The sequence below is a fragment of the Urocampus carinirostris genome, chromosome 7 (genome assembly GCF_059441175.1).
Source record: "Urocampus carinirostris isolate Australia breed hairy pipefish chromosome 7, RoL_Ucar_1.0, whole genome shotgun sequence".
Lineage (NCBI taxonomy): Eukaryota > Metazoa > Chordata > Actinopteri > Syngnathiformes > Syngnathidae > Urocampus > Urocampus carinirostris.
In genome coordinates this window covers 30,231,259-30,251,866 of record NC_142355.1, presented here as the reverse complement: position 1 = coordinate 30,251,866, position 20,608 = coordinate 30,231,259, and the positions used below count along the sequence as shown (strand labels likewise).

The 20,608-nt window shown below is 39.0% G+C and overlaps 2 protein-coding genes across 6 annotated transcripts; one reads left to right on the top strand and one right to left on the bottom strand.

Moving 5' to 3' along the window:
- Positions 1-606: 606 nt before the first annotated feature.
- alkbh3 (alkB homolog 3, alpha-ketoglutarate dependent dioxygenase) lies at positions 607-19,513 on the bottom strand. Of its 4 annotated transcripts, none has more exons than XM_088340546.1 (11): positions 19,392-19,513; positions 18,893-18,973; positions 18,731-18,819; positions 18,634-18,668; positions 18,498-18,545; positions 17,452-17,555; positions 17,205-17,293; positions 13,997-14,215; positions 11,791-11,889; positions 10,142-10,284; positions 607-625 (listed from the first exon to the last, which is right to left on the bottom strand). In XM_088340546.1, coding segments are annotated over exons 2-11 (903 nt in total). In that variant the 5' UTR covers positions 18,969-18,973; positions 19,392-19,513; the 3' UTR covers positions 607-624. The 4 variants fall into 4 exon arrangements, with proteins under 4 accessions (XP_088196672.1, XP_088196671.1, XP_088196670.1 ...); XM_088340545.1 differs by lacking the exon at positions 607-625 and adding an exon at positions 1,009-1,977; XM_088340544.1 differs by lacking the exon at positions 607-625 and adding an exon at positions 5,745-6,171.
- lysmd4 (LysM, putative peptidoglycan-binding, domain containing 4) lies at positions 2,166-8,756 on the top strand. 2 transcript variants are annotated; one of them, XM_088340548.1, is made up of 3 exons: positions 2,166-2,249; positions 5,971-6,266; positions 6,525-8,756. In XM_088340548.1, the coding sequence occupies exons 2-3, from the start codon at positions 5,985-5,987 to the stop codon at positions 7,014-7,016; spliced, it is 774 nt and encodes a 257-aa protein (XP_088196674.1). In that variant the 5' UTR covers positions 2,166-2,249; positions 5,971-5,984; the 3' UTR covers positions 7,017-8,756. The 2 variants fall into 2 exon arrangements, with proteins under 2 accessions (XP_088196674.1, XP_088196673.1); XM_088340547.1 differs by having other exon boundaries at positions 2,166-2,328.
- Positions 19,514-20,608: the final 1,095 nt, after the last annotated feature.

Genomic DNA, 20,608 nt, shown 5'->3' with positions numbered 1-20,608 from the left:
GCCACACGTGGATGCCTGTGAGATACCATCGTGGGAAGTTGATGCCACCTTGTGGGTTTTTTTTTTTTTTAACTATTTTGATTCGATTTGGGTTTTTTATGGCTGCAAGGCCCGTCTTTTTCCGAGAACTGTTTGAATTTTCTCTTTATCCCAAAGGTTGCAGATTTACAGTAATTTAAATGGCACTTGTAAAACAGGGACCCTGGCGCCCTTGTGGTAATAAGAGGGTTAAGTCTTATTTCGTGGTTATTCTGGAGTGCCACGTCTAATCTCGTAAACAATATTCACTATGTTCTTATCATTGACAATAAAGACAGTTGATTTCAATGGAAAATATGTCAAAGGTGGGTTGCATGGTTGGAGGTGTCCTTCAAAAGTTTGAAATTAAACATTTTCCCCATTAAGTATGTGTTAGCAATGCCCGACTGTGTTCAAAAAGCCTTTATTTTTTTCACTACGCACCCTTTTATCTTGCTGTTCCGGCCACAAAGCGCATTAGGCTGGAGGAAAGGAGAAAGGGTGGATTGTTGGAGGAGAGTGATTTCAGGCACGTGCTGGTGGTTTTCTTTTATTCCAGGATGAAAATGGTGAAAGTAAGAATACAGTCCAAATGCCAACTCCAACCCTAAAGAAGATTTTAAAAAGAAGAGTTTATTCAGGGGCATCACGGCAGCGCAGTGGTTAGCGCATATGCGGCACAGTTCATGTCTTGGGAACCTCCTGCGTGGGTTCAAATCCAGCTCCAGACTTCTGTGCGGAGTTTGTATGTTATCCCCGTGCTTGCGTGGGTTTCCTCCGGGCACTCCGGTTTCCTCCCACATTCCAAAAACATGCATTTCAGGTGAATTGGCTGGTCCAAATTGTTCCTAGGTGTGAATGAGCGAGTGAGTTGTCTGTCCCCGTGTGCCCTGCGATTGGCTGGCAACCAGTTCAGGGTGTCCCCTGCCCACTGCCCGATGATTGCTGGGATGGGCTCCAGCACCCACGCCACCTCACTGAGGATAAGCGGTGTAGCTAATGAGATGAGATGAGAGTTTATTCAGGCGCACCAATGAGAGACACGTACGCGCACGCACCACAGCTCGACAAAGGCTGCAATAATGGTTTCAGCCAGAAGTGAGTAGAAGATTTTGATTTTATGCGCACCATCTTTAACTAGCTTTAGCTAAACACAACATGAAATCAAGACAACACAGGACATATACCCAAAATGTTGATAGTACAATAACGGACGGAGAGACCATAAATACCAAATTTACAAGACTCAAGAAAGGTATGAAGTGAGAGATAGAGAGAGAATCCGACAAAGCTGTGGAAGCTTTAAAGTTCCTCATATATTCCCCAAGACATCAAAGAGCAAAATTCCACTGAAACCACCGTAACACAAAAAAATGAGAGTACAAATATACAGAACGGGACAAAAGCAATGTTATTTAAATTGAAAATATCTGACTTTTGTCTCTTGTGGCACGATTTCAGTTTAAAAAAGACAAATATTTATGTCTCAACTAAAGTTATAATTTTGCTAGAATATGCTAAATGCTTATACTAGATTAGAATTGTAATATTTTTTAAATGTCTAGCCCGTTATCTCAGATTGGTAAGCAAAAAGAAAACCCCTCCAATCTTGTTGTACTTCTGTTACAATGTCAATAAAAGCAATAGTATTCTATTCTTCTCTATTATATTCTAATAAAACATTCTCTAAAAAACGTTCCACGTTTTTAAATAAGGGGATATTACATGGAAACTCCGAGTTGTGACGTCACGACAGGCTGCAATCACAGTATTCTTCGTTGTTTCTATCATTTCCATGACAACAAAAAATAGCATCAGTCTTGAACATCAAAACATTTTCTATTAATCAAGGAAAGAGATTTTTGGAGCGTGACGCTATTGCTGCCAGTATTTTGGGCAAAATTAATCCTGCTGCGTCCTCGTGTGGTCACATTATGCAACAACGTGAATTGAGCCGTTCTGAAAAAAAGAACAGAAAATTAAAACAAAAAAGATTGATGTTTAATTTCTAATGCAGCACGTTACGATTTCTGTCAAAATGACGTTTTTTAATTTCGTGATGTCACTTGTTTTGAATTTACCCTATAAGAGCGGACGTCAAATGTGACGTAAATGCGCTACAAGGCTTTAGAACGCGTTGCAGTTCTAACATTAGACCACTAAGTAGCGGTATTGACTTTTGTCTCTTCGATTTTCGTCACCGAAGAAGACGAGCTTTGGACAGCTTGGAAGTTAGTTAGCCCCTGTTAAACCAGTAGAGGGATCGAAGGACTGCCCGAGCGTGGTGCCTTTCTCGCTTTTCCCTTTAAGGTAAATTAAATTGGAGCTGCGAGAGTGTAGGTTTCTTAATATGTGTACGTGTGAAAAGATGTTCTCGAAGACAACCGAAGCAGGAGTGAAACACGAACGCCACATGTTACGAGAGTAATGCGCCAACAAGGCTAACCAAGCTACACATGCTAACTCGGCGAATGTATAGCTGGCCATACAGCCGCCTGAACAAAATAACAGTGACTCTCCATGGTTTCTTAATATAAAACCTTAAAATACTACGTTTTTTCGTTATAAGTTGGTTGATAAATCATTGTCCAATTTATCATTGCTTTTTACCGATAACCTAGGTCAAACAGGTTGTCATGGTCTGGCCCCTATTGTCATATTACACAATTTCATGTTCGTTATTGCCTAATAACCTAAAGAAAAATAAAACATATCGAACACTTCCTTGTATAGTAAAAATCACATGAGTGTGGATGCAAATGATTTAATTCAGACCAGCTATACAAAATAAAAATCAATAATAAGTACAATAGACCTTCTATAATAATAATAATAATAATTTCCTTTGTATTGTCATTCTTTGTAACAATGTACACAGAACGAAATGTCGATACACCTGACCCGTTGTAGCGAGTCGGTGCAGCCGCAGCCAGAGGGCGCCGCCATTATACCAATTAGGTATGTCTCGGTCGAGGCGCGAACCAGCGACCTCTCAGTCTCAAAGCCGGCACACTACCATCTAGGCTACTGAGCTGGATATAACTGTAGAAATTAGCTATGACCCCGGTAACCCAGGGTGTACAAATCATAAAATATATGTATAGTAAGTACTAGTTTTAAAAACCTAGCTGCGATTTTTCAGACCAGTATTAAAATTTCAAAGCACTTTTCGATTTTAAAAGTGCATTTTCTGTGCCAGTTATTTTTGTAAGTACATTGTTTTCACGATGCAGTCTCCATAGCTAGTTATATTTCTGTATTAACACTACACAGGGCACTCCACAAGATAGGACGCGGGAGCCCTCTGCTGCAGTCGCGTATTTAAAGATGTGTTAATCAATATATATATATATATACATATATATATATATATATATATATAGCAAAATTTCAATAAAAGAGCTGGTGCAAAACTCATTTTTACCGGTAATCCATATCATACAAATCATCAAAATCCTCGTCCCTTATTTCCGATCAGAAAAGCTTTGCTTAATCTCTATTAAAAAGGTTCACTCTTTTCCCTTTCAGAGTCACTTTCACTACGGTGCAGCTTCAAAAAATTATGCCAGTTTCTGGGAATAACGGTCCCGGCAGATGCGTTAGCCCAGTGACCGCAAGCCAGCAGCCTTGGGGACATTTGCGGCCCTGAGGTCGATAGTTTGAGGCCCCAGCCTAAATAAGAAAGTTAAAGGGACAGTGTTTATTATTTGAACATGACATGTTGTAGTATTCTGTTGTGCAACCTAAAATGAGTGTTAAAAATCCCAAGTAACAATAAAAATTAGAGACTCAAAGTGACCATAAAACGTTTTTTTGTTTTGCACAGCCAGATTTTTTATTTTTGGGTACCATTAGCTTCAAGATGGCGGACAATTAGATCAGCTCCCTATAAGTGAGGCTCCTGTTATACAGAATTAATTCTAATATCTCAACTTATGAGTATTTTAAAAATGCACATCTTTATGATTGTTCATGTATTTTTGCTATTTTTTCAATCAGTATATATTTTTTAATGAGTGACATTTTACCCATAGGAGGCACGGAATAAGACACGCTTTCTCTTTGAGTGCAGCCCTAACATTATGAATTAATTTATTCATATTATGAATTGATTTAAAGGCAGCGGAGTGGTTAGAGCGTGTGCGGCACAGTTCTCAGGTCATGGGAACCTCCTGCGTTGGGTTCGAATCCAGCTACCGGCCTTCCTGTGCGGAGTTTGTATGTTCTCCCCGTGCTTGCGTGGGTTTCCTCCGGGCACTCCGGTTTCCCACCACATTCCAAAAGCATGCATTTTCAGGTGAATTGTCCGGTCCAAATTGTCCTTGGGTGTGAATGAGCGAGTTTTCTGTCCCTTTGTGCCCTGCGATTGGCTGGCAACCAGTTCGGAGTGTCGCCTGCCCACTGCCCGATAATAGCTGGGATGGGCTCCAGCACCCCCGTGACCCTACTGAGGATAAGCGGTGCAGCTAATGAGATTAATGAATTTATTCATAATATGTTAGGGCTACTGATTGATGGATTTTCTTTTGATTTTTTCTTTTATCTTTAGATCCTATTTTTTGTAGGGAATTAGAAAAACGTTATATTTGAAATAGGGTAACGTTTCTATCCAAACATTTGTGGAAAACCAGATTTGACCCAACCTCACCCAGACCCTAGCACCAGTGATCCCCAAATGAATTGAGTTTGAGACCCCTACGTGAACCCAAGATTCGACAATCCATTCTTTTTATTATGATCTGCTGGAAGTTTCTGCGCCACCGTTGTACGGGTGGAAAACTGACACAGTTTCATGAAACGAAAGCGTCAAGACGATCATAATAACTTTCAAATTGCTTTATACGCTTCTGCACATGCAGGACTCAGGAGATGTAAATAAGTGACAGTAGATTGCCTACATGTCACATTTAGTTGGAAATCTGAACAATTTCACAAAAACATTGCATTTCACCCAAAAATGTCTATGACTCGGCCAAGGCTCCAACCTGTAACCTCCCAGTCTCGCAGCTGGCGCCCAACCTTAAGGCCACCGAGCTGGCCTATGTACATCGCTTAACATCACAGACAGGGCGCGCCGCACAATTTGAAGAAAATCTTAGCCCTTATTGTGCCCCTTATGTTTGGGAAAACATGGTACTTAATCTTTGGAGGCATGGCCTAACGTTAAATACACTCTTCCATGAGTTGGGTTGAAAATTATCGGGGGGGGGAAATAAAAATAGTAATGGTGTCATGTCATGAACATGTTTTATGAGGAATACCTGGAATAGTAGATTACTCAATGTTATTAGCACTCATATTTGACATTATTTTAGCTGTTAACTTTCAAAAGATACCAAAACCGTCCAGATTCTCCAAATGGTTCAACAGCAGCATTCAAGTTCTTTTGAGTATGTCCTGGATTTGGATCTTAAATTAATTTTACCGGATTGTTAATTGGGTTAAATTTGGATTAACAGCGCCCTCCTCTGGGGAGCTTTGTTATGATTCTTCCCTATAAATGCTTGTTTTGTGATTTCATAAATTATTGTTTAGATTTTGGTTAATCGTGCCCCATACATAGCACATTTGATTTTGAACTGAATGAAGAAGTAGAAAGGGATTGTGGGAGGTTTTCAGCGAATGCATTCCTGTATTTTTATGATGTCATGAGGCAAAACAAGTGCAGAAGAGCATTTTATATGATTTCAACAAATAGACATACATTTTAGAGATGTAACTCGTCATATGCACAAACACCGCAAAGTTTGCATTTTCGGGTACATAAAATATTTCGTATGTTGGGGAAAATGCCGTAAAGAGAGGTAGAAAATACTATCTTATTCCAGACCAAAACGTAAAAATATTGGAAGGCCAGGCCGCTGTATCCTGGGGGTCTACTGTTGAGCACTGGCCGAGGAGTACCTGCACTCCTCGTAACCTTGTGTTTGTGGTTACATTTTTTTACTCTAGGCAGGTGTTTGAAGATGCGGCGCGGGGACAACGTGCCGCACGCGTTCCAGGCCCCGGTGGACGTGCACGCCAGCGCTGACGGCCAGGTGTACATGTTCCAAAGGAGAATTACCGGAACGACTGCTTCGTCAGACGAGGAGGAAGACGAGGATGCGGAGGGGCTCGGCCTGACGGAAATAAAATCCCGGACGTTCCAAGGATCTGAACAGGACAGGTTGGCGAATTTCCAAATGCTGGAACGCGACGTGTTGGACGGCGACAATCTCAACAAGTTGGCGTTGCAGTACGGATGCAAAGTAGGTGGTGGGATACAAAGCGTATAATTTGGGGCAAATACTGTAAATACCTGCCTACGTAGAAAGCCGTGTGAGTCAAGTCACAATCATTTGTCTTTTAAAATTAAATCCAAATTGCCTTACAGGTCTGAAAAATCGCAATTAGGTTGTTTTTTTTAAATCAAAATAATGCAGCCCCAGTTCAAAAAGTAGATAAAAAGTAGCAGCTTGTAGTCCAGAATTGATGGTAATCAAATCTTATTTTGTTTCTTTGGACAGGTTGCAGACATAAAGCGCGTCAACAATCTCATTAAGGAGCAGGATTTATTTGCACTGAAAACTATCAAAATCCCCGTCCCCAAGAACAGCTACTTAACGGAGACGTACGCAAACTCGGTGGACATTTTCGAGGACGCGCCGGTCAAAGCTCAGCAAAAAAGAAACCACCAGATAACGGATTTCCTCATTGAGGTGGACGACACCGAGAAGCTCATCTCGGACGATTTTGACATGGACCTTTTGGACGGCGGACCTAAAAGGTCCCCCAAAGGACAAAAGGGACAAGGGGCGGATTGCGGCATCCAGTGGTGGAACGCCGTGGTGGCTATGCTCCTCATCGGTATCGTGCTGCCACTGTTTTATGTTATTTACTTTAAAACACAACATGGTGGTTTGGCCTCTCCAGGTGATGCCGCCGCTACTGCACCCCCCGTCGTTTCTAACAGGACCGCTAATGGCACCTTTGCTACCAGCGGTCCTGACCCAGGATAGCGTGACTGCCCCAAAACGAATATCTCTAACATCGCGTGCAATATCTGCCTCATCGTTTTAATTGCGCTTATCTCGATTTGACACAGCAAAAGCTCTTTGTGATATTTTGTGCTGTTAATTTGACAGTATTTAAGTTATTGTCGCTAATTAAGAGCGATGTTTGCATTACACTACTCACACTTTGCCTTACTAGGTTAGATAATAGAACGACTGCACTAAACATTAGTAGAGTCAAGGACCATGGGATGTAATGGCTCACTTGTGATGGGACAAGCTTGTTTTCAAGATAAAAAGATTGACAATAGTGAACCAATAAGCCATAATTTGTTTTTGATTGAATAGGTCTTGGGTATACCCAATTTTCTGCTGTGTGTGAGAAGCTTGATATGTTATCGCTTTGGATGCTATCATGTGAAAAACACAATCCAAAAAAGAAATTTGGAAAGATTTTGTTGTACATGGAAGCAGCAATACATTTAATATTGCTTGATTTACAAAACAGTCACTTTTCAAATAACCTCAATAAACCATTGAAGGGGGATTTAGATAACGTATTATATTGATGGTTTTTTTTCACATGACAGCAATAATTTAAAATTAATTCAGGGCATTTTAATGTGATCTTTCAGGGCTGACCAAATACTTTTTATGACTACAGGTAGCGTCCAAATTATGGCATGGATCAGTTCTGACTAACGAGTCATAAATCCACTACAATGGCGCCAACTGCTACCAGGGCGGTATTTAGTTGCTACTGAGTGTAGCTGTAGCTTGCTGTGTCGGCTGGTTGCTAACCCTAACTAACCCACTAAGGTGCCAGAAATTGAATAGAAAAATGAGCATTTGCACAAACAAATGAGGTTTTAGCCATGGTCACAAGTCAGATGGTACTTGTATGTGAACAGAAACTATACATTTGATTTTTATTTGAGACAAAAACAAGTTTTCTTGTTTTTAGTTATCAGCGGTACAAAATACGTTTTCATTTAGTACTTTCTTTATCCATAATCACCTTATTTTCTGTCTTGGCAGTGAAGTGTATGAAACTGTATTTTTTATAAGATTTGCCAAGTTTTGTTGCCCTTATCTTAAAGTGATAAGATGCTGCAATACTGCCCATTGCTCACAAGAGAAGTCTACTTTTTTGTTCATCTACGATTCCCGTGAATGGCATTCAAAGATACCGCGTGTGAACATTTGTATTTCTCACATCAGGCTGGATTCACAGAACTCCAAGTTGTTTTTCCCGCGGTCGGTTATCATAATGACTGCTATTACAATTGGCTGTGTGTACGTTGACAAATACCGTATAAAGCATATTTATAGCATCGTTTTTGTGTAAAAAGCCATGACTCATATCGCAATGGCGTCACTAGACACGTATAGTGCGAAGCCAGCCTCGTCCCTCACGTAAGCGTGAAACAGAACGATGTGCCAAACGTGTGAACTGTGTTTACAAAAAGTGCAACAACGCGCGTGTGACTTGTTTCTGCCTTTCTGTGACTTGAAAAGATTCCAACTCTATATGTGGAAAGATAACAAGGGTGCCTTAAACCTTTTTTAATTCAGATTGTGAAAAGTGCCCGTTTTGGACTTCAGGATGTTTTAACGAACTAGTGTGGCTTAAGGACTTTATGGAGATGCTTTTTCAATTGTTCAGTAAATATTGATGTTTATTTATTACAAGTCTTGCAGACTTTGAGGTCAGGTTTGAAAATAAATGATCTACTGTGGAATGTATACTTTTTGACATTTTATTGTTTAAAGGTGAGAGTGTTTAAAAATTTACCACTAGAGGTTCTTGTATCTAAGAATTAAGGAAGCCTAAAAGATAATACATGGTCAAATTCAAAAGCCTGCTCTTTTCTGGCGTGAGTAAAATTGTATTGCAGTCAGCCACAGGACATGAAAGCTGGTGATAATTTCTAAAAAAGGACAACAAAATCGAGCAAGCTTGATATACCTGGAGCTGTTTAACGGGGCAAATTGCTTACGTCAGTCAGAGCTGGTATAAGTAGTTAACATTAGCAGTTGGCTAAAGCTACTAGAAAGGCCAGTAGCCAAAACTCGAAATTCTGCATAACCAGCTGTGGAGGGCGAGCGGCACAGAAGGACAAGGAAAGAGCAGCCAACAATAACAAAAGCAGAAAACTATAGATTGGAGCCAAGTGGGTATTGAGTGGCTAAAGAAGGAAACAGTGGAATAAGAAGATATGGATGGTTGTATCAGATGCTTGAATTAAAGAACTCAGAAACGTTTGCTTGCATGGCCAGGTGTGGAAAGCGGGTGGCACTGAAGGACTAAGCGAGTACAGCTGACAATGATAGCAGCTAGAAGCAAGTAAAACTGCAGCAAAGTAGCTGGAGAAGGAAATGGGGGGGGGGCAGTTGAAGATTCTTATATTACAGGACTGAACTGTGGACGGCGTCTGACACGGAAGGACAAAGTAAGCTTTATTTACGCAAAGGAACCAACAATAACATTAGCGGCAAATCATAGCCTGCAGTCGAGTGACTGGAGGAGGAAACAGTGGGGAAAAAAATGGCTGAAGTGCCTGAATCACGGGACTGAATGACCATCACATTGTAGGGTTCAGCTGTGGAAAGCAAGTTGCCGAGTGCTAAAAATAAAATAAAAACTGGGACGAGATACCTTGGCATAATCGTCATTTGGGCTTCCTTAGTAGTAATATGGCGCTAAATGTATGAGCTTCTTTTAGGGTTTTTAAAGTTTGTGTACTTTTTTTTTTTAAACCAACAAGTCTTGGAAAAAATGAGATAGTACATTTGTTTTTGCTTCTTATTGGAATTAATAGGGTTTTATTTCGATGAATGAAGTAGTCTACACCAATAGGCAGCGCTATATAATATAAACTAGGTCTTAAAAGAAAAACTGAAAAAGATTACATCTTCATTTCACTGCTGGGCATACATTTCCAGTGATGTCACCTGACATTAGCAATAACTTGTCTGTCCATAAAGTATGACAAAATGTATTTATTATTGGTAGTTTTTTTCAAAACAAAAGATGTATAACCCTGACCTGTATGTGCCACAGCTGATTGCATAATTGGCATAATCACCCAGAGTTGCGTTGAGGGTTCCTCTTCGCAAAACTTCCTTACTAGTTTGATGCGTTCACATCAGTCAGGCGGTTGGCGAAGCGGAGTTTGGTACCCGGTCGATGCCCTTGTGGCTCAGGGAAGATGGTCCTGAAGGTCAAGTTGATTCGAGGGCCGCGGTCGTGGTATTCTTTTGCCACTTGATGCTGAAAAACAAGTAGGTCGGTTTCAGGCGTGATAAAAAAATGAAAACGTCTGACTTAAATAACTGCAAGACTTGTGTGTAACCTGGGTTCCCCCAGGAGTTTCCCATTCAGATTTTAAGGGATAGTATGTAATATTTAGTGCCTCCTAGTGGTCTAGTTGGCACTGTGTTGTCTGGTGCAAGAGAAGGGCAGTGCCAGCACTACAAAGGACAAACAGCGCCATGCTTTCCTCAAATGTACTCTGCCATTGATTGTTGTCAGCTTTCCAGCACGCGAGCAAGATGTCCTCTCCAACAACTTCTCACCTTCCCTCAAGTGATTCATTAACATCTTTTTAATCATTTAGTTGTCTTTTTTTTATAGAAAGTGCGACTGATATACTTTCAGACTTGTTTATAGATATTTTAATTGATAGCGGAACGACACATTGCAAGACAATACTGTAGTGCCACCGTCAATAATACTGGTGCTAATGTTAAGAGCTACGTTCACATTCGTACATAAGGCAGCGCAGTGGTTAGCGCGTGTGCGGCACAGTTCTGAGGTCATGAGATCGAACCTTCCTGTGTGGAGTTTGCATGTTCTCCCCGTGCTTGCGTGGGTTTCCTCCAGGCACTCCGGTTTCCTTCCACATTCCAAAAACACGCATGTCTGGGTTATTGGTCGGTCCAAATTGTCCCTAGGTGTGAATGAGCGAGCAAATTTTCTGTCCCTGTGTGCCCTGCGAGCGGCTGGCAACCAGTTCAGGGCGTCCCCTGCCCACTGCCCGAAGATGGCTGGGATACGCTCCAGCACCCCGCGACCCTACTGAGGATAAGTGGTGCAGATAACGGATGGATGGATGGATGGATGCTTGAGTTCATGTTTTCCTCAATGAAATGCAATTACCCAATTCCAGTTGCATTCATGCAGCCCCAAACCATGACATTCCTAACTCCATGCTTGACTTTTTACCCCTCAACTGGTAGCCGCCACACATGCATCACACCATCCGAGCAAAATAAATTAATTCTCGTCTCATCAGACCAGATAAGCCATGGCCTTTGTTTACATAGTTCTTTTCATTGTGTCAAAGCAATATCTCTTCAGTGATGAAGAAATATTAAACATTAATAATGAAATCTCTGCAGAAACATGATGGGTGTACTCACTTTTGTGGCATACTGTAATTTAAAGCAATTCTCCCTACAGTTGGAAACAATTGCATCACTGCAATTGTTCCCTGCCCACTGCCCGAAGACAGCTGGGATGGACTCCAGCATCCCCACGTAAACAAAATTGAAGACCTTAACTTGTGGTTGTCAAATTTAAGAAGTTTTCAAGACCTCACGGGAACCCTGGTAACTTGTAGAACTTACTAATTAGTGCGACAGCTACAAGTTTAATATGCATTTCTAAAATTACTTATGTTACTACTTTTTTATTATAATGTTATTACCAGTTTTTAATTTTTAGAATAAATACAGTAAAAATACTAATTAAAAAGATTGGATTTGGGGAGCCTACCTGCCAGTCATCCTGCATAGCTCCCTCCATCAAAAGTAAAGTGCCGTGACTCAAAGGAACCTTAATATGCTCCACGTAGGTGTAGTCGCCGTTTTCTTCCTTTAACAAGAAAAAGAACATGCAATACTCTGTAATACACACAGAACAATAAACTACAAGGCGAACAATATGGTAATTTAATCAAATATTAATACATTATACAAGAATAATCATTTTTGGAAAAATGGCTAATATTGTTTTTTTAATACAAAAAGTAAACTTAATGAATATTATGTTGATTTTGTTTTATGTATTTTTGTTTTTTTTCTGTATTAAAAAAAAAGGTTGCCCCGTTTTGGCATATTTTACTCTATTTAACTTTATTAGTATAGCAATTCAGAACAATCATATTTTAATTTACATGTTTTAACAGTATTTTCCGCTCAAATTTTAGACTTATGAAATTTGGGAAAGAATCTTTCAGAATTAAATGACCTCACTTTAGTACAATTTTTTTAATTCACGGACCAAAAGGCTGAATCTTACGATAACTATTTTTTTAGGGGTACTGTAAAAGAAATGTATATTTTTTTGAATGAATATAATGTCAAACAAGAATGAAACTATTTATTTCGATCAATAAAAAAAAAAAATCACAATTTAAGGAGTCTTACTAAGAAAAAAATGTGTGGTATATATATATATATATATATTCAGTGTCTGAAACTCGTGACAAAAAGTTACCGGCCACCAGGGCAGACAACTCTGAAAGGTTGCCTGCGGCAGCCATAAAGTTGCCTGCCGCATTTTTCACAACTTGAAACACAATAAGACGACTCATCGCCAAAAAAAAAAAAACTGTTGTTGCAAAGTAATAAGGATTGATAATCAGAATGTTTAACAGAACAAAACTTTAAATTTAAGTTTATTATAAATCCACTAATAACATTGATTGCATGTATATGACATGGCTGTTTTCCATCTGCCATCAGTATGTACCTGTATTGACTCATCTTCATTCATGCAATGTTTGCGTTGCGTCGTCTGCTACAAGCCACGTGAACTCCTCTTTCCACGATGCTTTTAATGTACTTTTACGTTTTGTAGCTTAATTAATTTTGTTAGCTTCTTTCGAATCTGTCTTCTGGGGCTGAGGTTTTGGCTTGATTCCTAACCACTTATCTATTTTTCTTGTGTTTTCTGTGCATCTACTATGGAAAATAATATGGAAATGCACGACCTTATAACGCTCGGGAAAGTCCGCAAGCACCAAGTTATTAGATGCAGGCTCCTGATTGGCTGCCGAGTATGCAAATTGCCTAACGAAACCAAAATTCCCAAACCGAACGAAGATTTCGAAATCGGAAAAAAAGCAAACGTTAGATTTAAAAAAAAAAATAAAAACGAAATATTTGTTTTTTTCTTGAAAAAGTTGTTGACCACCCGGGCAGAAACATTGTGAAAGTTGTACGCCCAACGTAAAAGATGCACGCCCCGGGCAGACGTTATTTCAGACACTGATATATTTAAAATTAATTTTTTTTTAGGAGAAACTATTTCGAAATATTTTGTACAGTATTAAAAATTAGAAGCACAAATAACAACATTACTAATAAACGTCATTTGTAAGTTTCACCTAATACATCATACAACACCCAAAACATTTATATTTTACAACTAAAAACGGTTTATGGAGTAATTTTTGTTCTCTATATATATTTTTTTTAATAAATAAAAGGGTTTTCAGTTAAAAAAAAAAAACATTTTTTCAAAAGTAGGATTACGACAAGATGTGAGATTAAACCAATGAAAACTTGTGAAACAACCAAAATATAAAATATGTGTAAATTAAATACTGATGGAATGAAGAATACTTTAATTATATTATAGTTTTGATTATTAAACCCTTGCAAAGAAAAATGACTAAAAATCCCACATTGGATTTTTCTGGACTATTATTGAGCTCTTGCGCACATCGTTGTCACTGTTAGCCAATCATGTTGCCATCCTTAGATTTCCACACCGTATATGGTGGATCTGCTTTTTGTAACCTTGGAGATTTTAGTAAAGAGAGGGCTCAGGAGAGGACTTTTTAAAAAGCTGGATATTGCACATCTGAAGAATTTTATACGGTCCTCTCCTGTTCTCCTTGTGAGCTCAAAATTCATCAATTTCTTTCCTCTATATTCTCCATATGTCAAACTATAAAATGACCAGTGTCTCTGACCGGAGGGGGCTTCTTGCGAAGGCCGAACACTCTGCTATCTCCCAAGCTGAGCGAAGCGATGAGGGGCTGCGGTCCCAGCGAGGCTTCGTCGTCACTGTGCCAGCCGATGCTGTCGTGTCCGTCTCGGTACAAGTTGCACAGAAGCGAATTGAAGCGCTCTGCGCCACCCCCGCTGGCCTCTCCGACCAATCGGCGAAGGTTCGACAGCAGAGGATGCCACTTTTTGGGTGGGGAGGTTAAAAAAATGACATCATCAATAAAATATGAGTATTATCATCTTTCTTAATCAGGGATGCACAATAACAGTTTTTTTCTACCGATTCTGATAAACGATAAAATCCCGCTTCTGGAGACCGATTCCGATAACTGATTACTTTTTTAATTGCATGTTATATGCAGTGACAAAAAAAACATATTTGGACTGGCCAACAGTTTATATCCACAAGCTGTTAGACTATTGAACTTTGCCCCAAGTGAAGTCAGCTATAAAGGGTGATTGCACGCGCCCCTTTCTTTTGCCGCCAGACGAGGGACGCGTGAACGTTGGCCCCCAACCATGGGCCACCATCCCCCATGGGGAGCAGGTCCAACAGGTAGATACTTAAATCGCCCGTTGGCCTCCAAATGTTTCCTGTCTCTGGCCAAGACGTGACCCACAAACTCGCCCTCAATCATCAAGGCATAAAATGGACAGAATGCATTGTGGTTTTTAGGTAGATGTAACACTAAGCACGCCTCGCTACGTTAAATTCCCCAAATTATGCCGATTTTATAGAATCCTGTGTTTCTCCAAGTAATTTCAAGGTTGCCATCTCTATTCAACTCCAACTCCCCTTTTTCCACACGGTTCCTTTTTTGTTTTGTTTTCTCTTGACAACGATGTCCTCTTTTTTTTTTCTTCACAAGTAAATAAATTGTAGTTTATTTAGAATCAAACCACGTTGCATTATTTATTTTTGAATTTATATATTTTTCTTTTGGACTGATCAATCAATATCAATGAACTGCAAAATCAATCATTAAAAGCTGAAATACAATATGTGAGTGAGGATCGCCTCCTTTCATGATAAATTCTAGAGACAAATTGAGACTATTCATTAGAATCAATTCGGGTGGGGAATTGTCAGCACCATCTGCTGGTCAACTAAGTAACCACCAATGAGTTTCTAAACCAAATAAATATACAGTGTGTCACAAAAGTGAGTACACTCCTCACGTTTCTGCAGAGATTTCATCCTAATGTTTGATTGAACAACACTGAAAAAAAATCCTTTGACACAATGAAAGGTAGTCTGTGTAAAGCTTATATAGCAGTGTTCGTTTTTTTTTCTCAAAAAAAGCCTTGGTCATCTTAGAGGTGTATTTGGGGTCATTGTAAGGCTGGAACATTGGCCTGCGACCCAGTTTCTGGTAGGGTAGGGGATTATTCCTTGATCTAGTATTTCACAGTACATGCTTGAGTTCATGTTTTCCTCAATGAAATGCAACTTTCCAATTCCAGTTGCATCTATGCAGCCCCAAACCATGACATTCCCAACACCATGCTTGACTTTTTACTCCTCACCTGGTTGCCGCCACACCGCTTATCCTCAGTAGGGTCGCGGGTGTGCTGGAGCCCATTCCAGCAGTCTTCGGGCAGTGGGCAGGGGCCACCCTGAACTGGTTGCAAGCCAGTTGCAGGGCACACAGAGACAGACAACTCACTCGCTCATTCACAGCTCGGAACAATTTAGGCCAACCAATTAACCTGACTTGCATGTTTTTGGAATGTGGGAGGAAACCGGAGTGCCCGGAGGAAACCCACGCACCCACAGGGAGAACATGCAAACTCCACAAAGGAAAGTTTAATCTCATGACCTCAAAACTGTGCCGCACATGCGCTAACCACAGCGCTGCTGTGCTTCCCATGCGTCACACCATCTGAGCCAAATAAATTAATCTTTGTCTCATCAGACCAGAGGATCTTTCCAGTAAGCTATGACCTTTGTTTACATAATTATTTTCATTGTGTCAAAGCAATATCTCTTCAGTGATGAAAAAATATTGAACATTATAATGAAATCCCTGCAGAAACGTGAGGGGTGTACTCACTTTTGTTGCATACTGTAATGTAAAGCAATTCTCCCTACAGTTGGAAACAATTGTACTTTACCATAGACTTATTTAATTATCCTGCAATGGAGTTTTATAGGACCATGGCCACACTTTTTATGATTATATAGGGTTATGTATGGCTATTGGGTTTTATCAATATTTATTCTGAATATTTATTCTGTGAAGTTTTGTATTTCTTTTAACAACAATGAATAAATGCTCCAAAAGCTGCGATAAACATGTCTCTAAAAAGTATTGGTGGAAAGACTTGAGCTTGACTTGATCAATTAATACTTATTTTGTGTGTTGAAAATAACTGTAATTGCAAGATATTGTTATGAGCACCAGAACACCGACATATAAATATCGCAGAAAGTGCAGACGATTATGAGTGGGTTCATTATGTGAAAATACGTCACTTGCAAACATAAAACAAGTGCCCACACATGCCTCGGATAAAAATGGTTTTCTGCTCATTCCAATCAGGTGGCATTATTGTAGCTGTACTCACTAGAAGCTATGATAAATTGAAAATAAATATAGAAATGCTACATTGGGCAAATGTAACGCTAGCCCAATTACTGCTGTTGACGTCTCTCCTATTGCAGCTATGATTTGCTAAGGAGTACAAAACATTCAAATATGTACAGTATAGTTTGAGGATGTCTAGTACAGAAAAGTCACACATTGTGTTGGAGTTAAGGACCTTGTTTGCAGGCTTGGTTGATGAGTTGTCAGTCTTATTTAAATTGGCTTTTTCGCACGCACGGGAGTGCGACAAAAAAAATTCTTGACAGAAAACTTGATATACTCGCTAAAGACTCAGAGGTGCTCCAGTACCTTGTGCACATAATAAAAAGTTAGAGAAGAGGGACGACAAAGTTGTGCAAACAGTTATATTCTAAAGAGGAAAATAAAATGTGTATAACTTTACAAACAAGCAGTGTCGCCAGATTCCATATTACAGCGTGGCTTCAGGTGAATAATGACAGGGTATCTTTTTCTCTCGGGCTGATATCTGTGACGTCATATTTAGCCGTTATTGTCCCGATAACCATCAGCTTAATCATTATTGTGCATCCCTACTTACTTTCATCATTTTTAATCTTGCTACCTTTGAGTTGGCGGCCATTGTGGATTGGGCATACGTGTAGGGTAGTTCTCCAAACCAGCAAGTCAACCTTGGCTCTGCATAAGCCTCGCCTAAAGAGCAGTAAGGGAAAAAAAAAATCAATTTTAAGGAGCCTCCCGCCTTCGATATCTGCGGTAATCTCAGTTTCTCTATATAATTTGGCCCAATTAGCACTTTAGAATAAATGCAAGCATGGCATGAAAAAACGCCGGGCATGCAGTAAACCAACCTTGTCTGATGTTGTTTTTTTGCGACCAGGGAAGTTCTTCTAGCAGTTTACTGAACATCCAGTCTGCCTCCTGTGCCGAAATAAAGCCTGCCACCAGGCGCAGTCTAAATACCACACGGATATAAACAGTCAGTAATAATGCTAAAAAACTACGATTAAATTTAAAACGTTTTTCCAATAAAATTGAATAAATTTAATTTACACTTAAATAATATTAAATAAAAGTTTAACAAAATCTAAATAAAATCATGTAACAATAAAAATAAACATAAAATAAATTACAATACAATAGGTTTGATTCGGTTTAAATTAATCCAAATAAAATTACAATAATTTTGAATAACTTTAAATTAGATAACTACTGAAGCCGGCCTCTGAAGCGACGAAAACAAGGTAAATATTACTGCTAAAAAGGAGAATTAAACTCAAAATGTTATTCAAATAAAAGACAATTTTAAAATAGTTAAGGTGATATCAAATGTATAACTTAAAAATCAATTGCGGCCAAAAAAAATTAAAAATACTGAAGCCGTTGTCTGAATGCAAATGACAACGTTATTACCAAAGCTAGCATTATTCATTTTAAATTGTTTATTTCATCAAATCAAATACATTTTAACGTAAATAATTTTTTTAAATGAAACAAAACGAAAAATTTAAATCCGTTAAAATATATTAAAATACACTAATTAGATATAAGATAAGTTTCAATAAGTTTGAATGACACAAACACTGAAGGGTAAATAAGGTATTTTTGAAAAAAATAATAAAAAATAAAGTTGAAATAAACAACAGAATAAACTACAATAAAAAAACTGTTTGAATAAAATAAATGTTGAAGCCAGTTTGAATCAAAACGACAAACTGTTAATATTAGCGCTAAATAGTGATATAACATTTAAAAGGTATTTCTAATAAAACACAATTCCAATGTAAATCAACAAAATCAAATTACGGTTTAGGGTTCAAGGTTTGGGTTTGGAGTTAGGGGGGTAGTTTAAGTGTTTATGTGTTAGCTTTTGTGTCCGATTTGTTTCATTCCTGACCTCGACACCCCCGAGGGTCCACGGCTGATCTCATGATCACCTGCCTGGCTGGGGAAAATAAAATCCAAAATATAAAATAAGTGAATATATCAAAAGACTAACACGATGAACCATTCTGTTCAAATGGGACCCTTACTCAATAACTTTTTCGGGTGGAACATCTCGAACTGGCTGTGAAGAAAGCAATGAAAGAATGTTGGTATTTTGTTGTAATTCATGTTTGTTATTTTTACCTTAATGGGCTGATGAAACTCAAAATTCCCAGAGTTGGCCTGCCGATGGACTCCCCAGGATGGAGCGACTAAATTAGAACTTTGAGGAACTGCACAACAAAGAAAAATGAAAAGAGCAACTTCTTAAGTGCGTTTGATAGTGTAAAAGTAACTTTAACCAACCAGTTGGCCTGGGTTGCTTGGTCGGTTGTTTGGCCCAGGATCCTTGCACTCTGGCACGTTGGCGTTTATCTGACATCCCGCCTATCAGAGGGTTTAGGGCACTTTTTTAATCTTTTTAAAAGGGAAAGTGTGAAGCACATTGTAACACGTTTTGGGAGGTCTTCATTGACTTGAAAAGCGCTATATGAATGCAGAACATTGACACGTTTTATAATTAACCAGGCACTATTTGTCAGCAGGTTTCGGTATTTGAATAGTAACTTTTATACAAGGAATCTATTCCTATCCCACAGGAACGTCGTATTTAGCTTTTTTTCTCCATTCAAAGTTTATTGAAATAATCTTAAGACGATGTATTAAGACACTATTCTTCAAATAGTTGAGTTAATTTGCTCTGTTGCTCGTTTGCCTGAAACCAACATGGACTAATGAAGGTATTTGAATATGATTTTTATACAATTCTAAACGTTAGGACGACTTCAGACGCAAAGCAACTTACCAAAAGTAACATTTAAGAGTCGAAGAGAGGCTAGTGTGGCTGGAAAACTGAGAAGGGGGCCGCCATAACAAGTGTGTGACACCAAAATAAATTCAACCCGAAACAAATATTATAAGGTGTCGTTCCGCTTGTAATATTCTATATATGGGCATGACGTACTTTTATCTTTTATTTGAGCAATTATAGTATTTTAATATTAATATTGGGAAAATACAATTCAAAAATAGATACACAAACATTTAAAAAAAAATATTAGTATTTAACAGGGGGCAGCAAGGTGGTGCAGTGGTTAGCGTGTGTGCGGCACAGCTCTGAGGTCATGAGATCGAAACTTCCTGAAAGGAGTTTGTATGTTCTCCTGGCACTCCGGTTTTTCTCCCACAGTCCAAAAACATGTTTGTCATGTTAATTGGCCAATCCAAATTGTCCTTAGATGTGCATGAGCAAGTGCGTTGTCCGTCTCCGTATGCCCTGCGACTGGCTGGCAACCAGTTCAGGGTGTCCCCTGCCCACTGCCTGAAGATAGCTAGGATGGGCTCCAGCACCCCCACGACCCTACTGAGGATAAGCAGTGCAGATAATGGATGGATGGGAGTATTTAACAGGAAACACAATTCAACATAATACTTAAATTATTAAAAATTAAACCTTATTTTAAGTCCCCTGCTTATTAAAACAAGCTCGTGTGATTCCAAAAAATCCTGATGTTAATCACCGTTTACACTATTTTTTTCAAATTAATTAATTGTAAGGGAAATTATGGTCTAAATGTGCCTTTTATACTATATACGTTTATATCCAATATATACTTTTATACTCTTCTTATAGCTTTATAGGTTTATATTTCTATAGTGCTTAATACGATTTCGCAAACACCTTCAGGAGAATCAGTTCTCAGGCACCAAGGGATGTAGCTCTGATTAAAAAACTACATCTTGAAAGCCATTATGAGGCCTGATAGCTGGCTAATCAAGATGACCTTGACACCCCCAAATTCCAAGTCGAGAGCTTGCGTTTCTTCTCAAAGATATGCTTTGTGTTTACAAAGTTTTACTATCCTTATTGCCCATTTTTTGTTCTCGCACGCCATTTAGCGACCAACATTATACACTGCATTTAAATGTAATGCCCGTCTAAACTAATTAGATTCATTTCCTGTGTTCATGTAAGACAATCAGATGTGGTTTTCTTCTTGTGTTTTACAATAAATGAGGTTC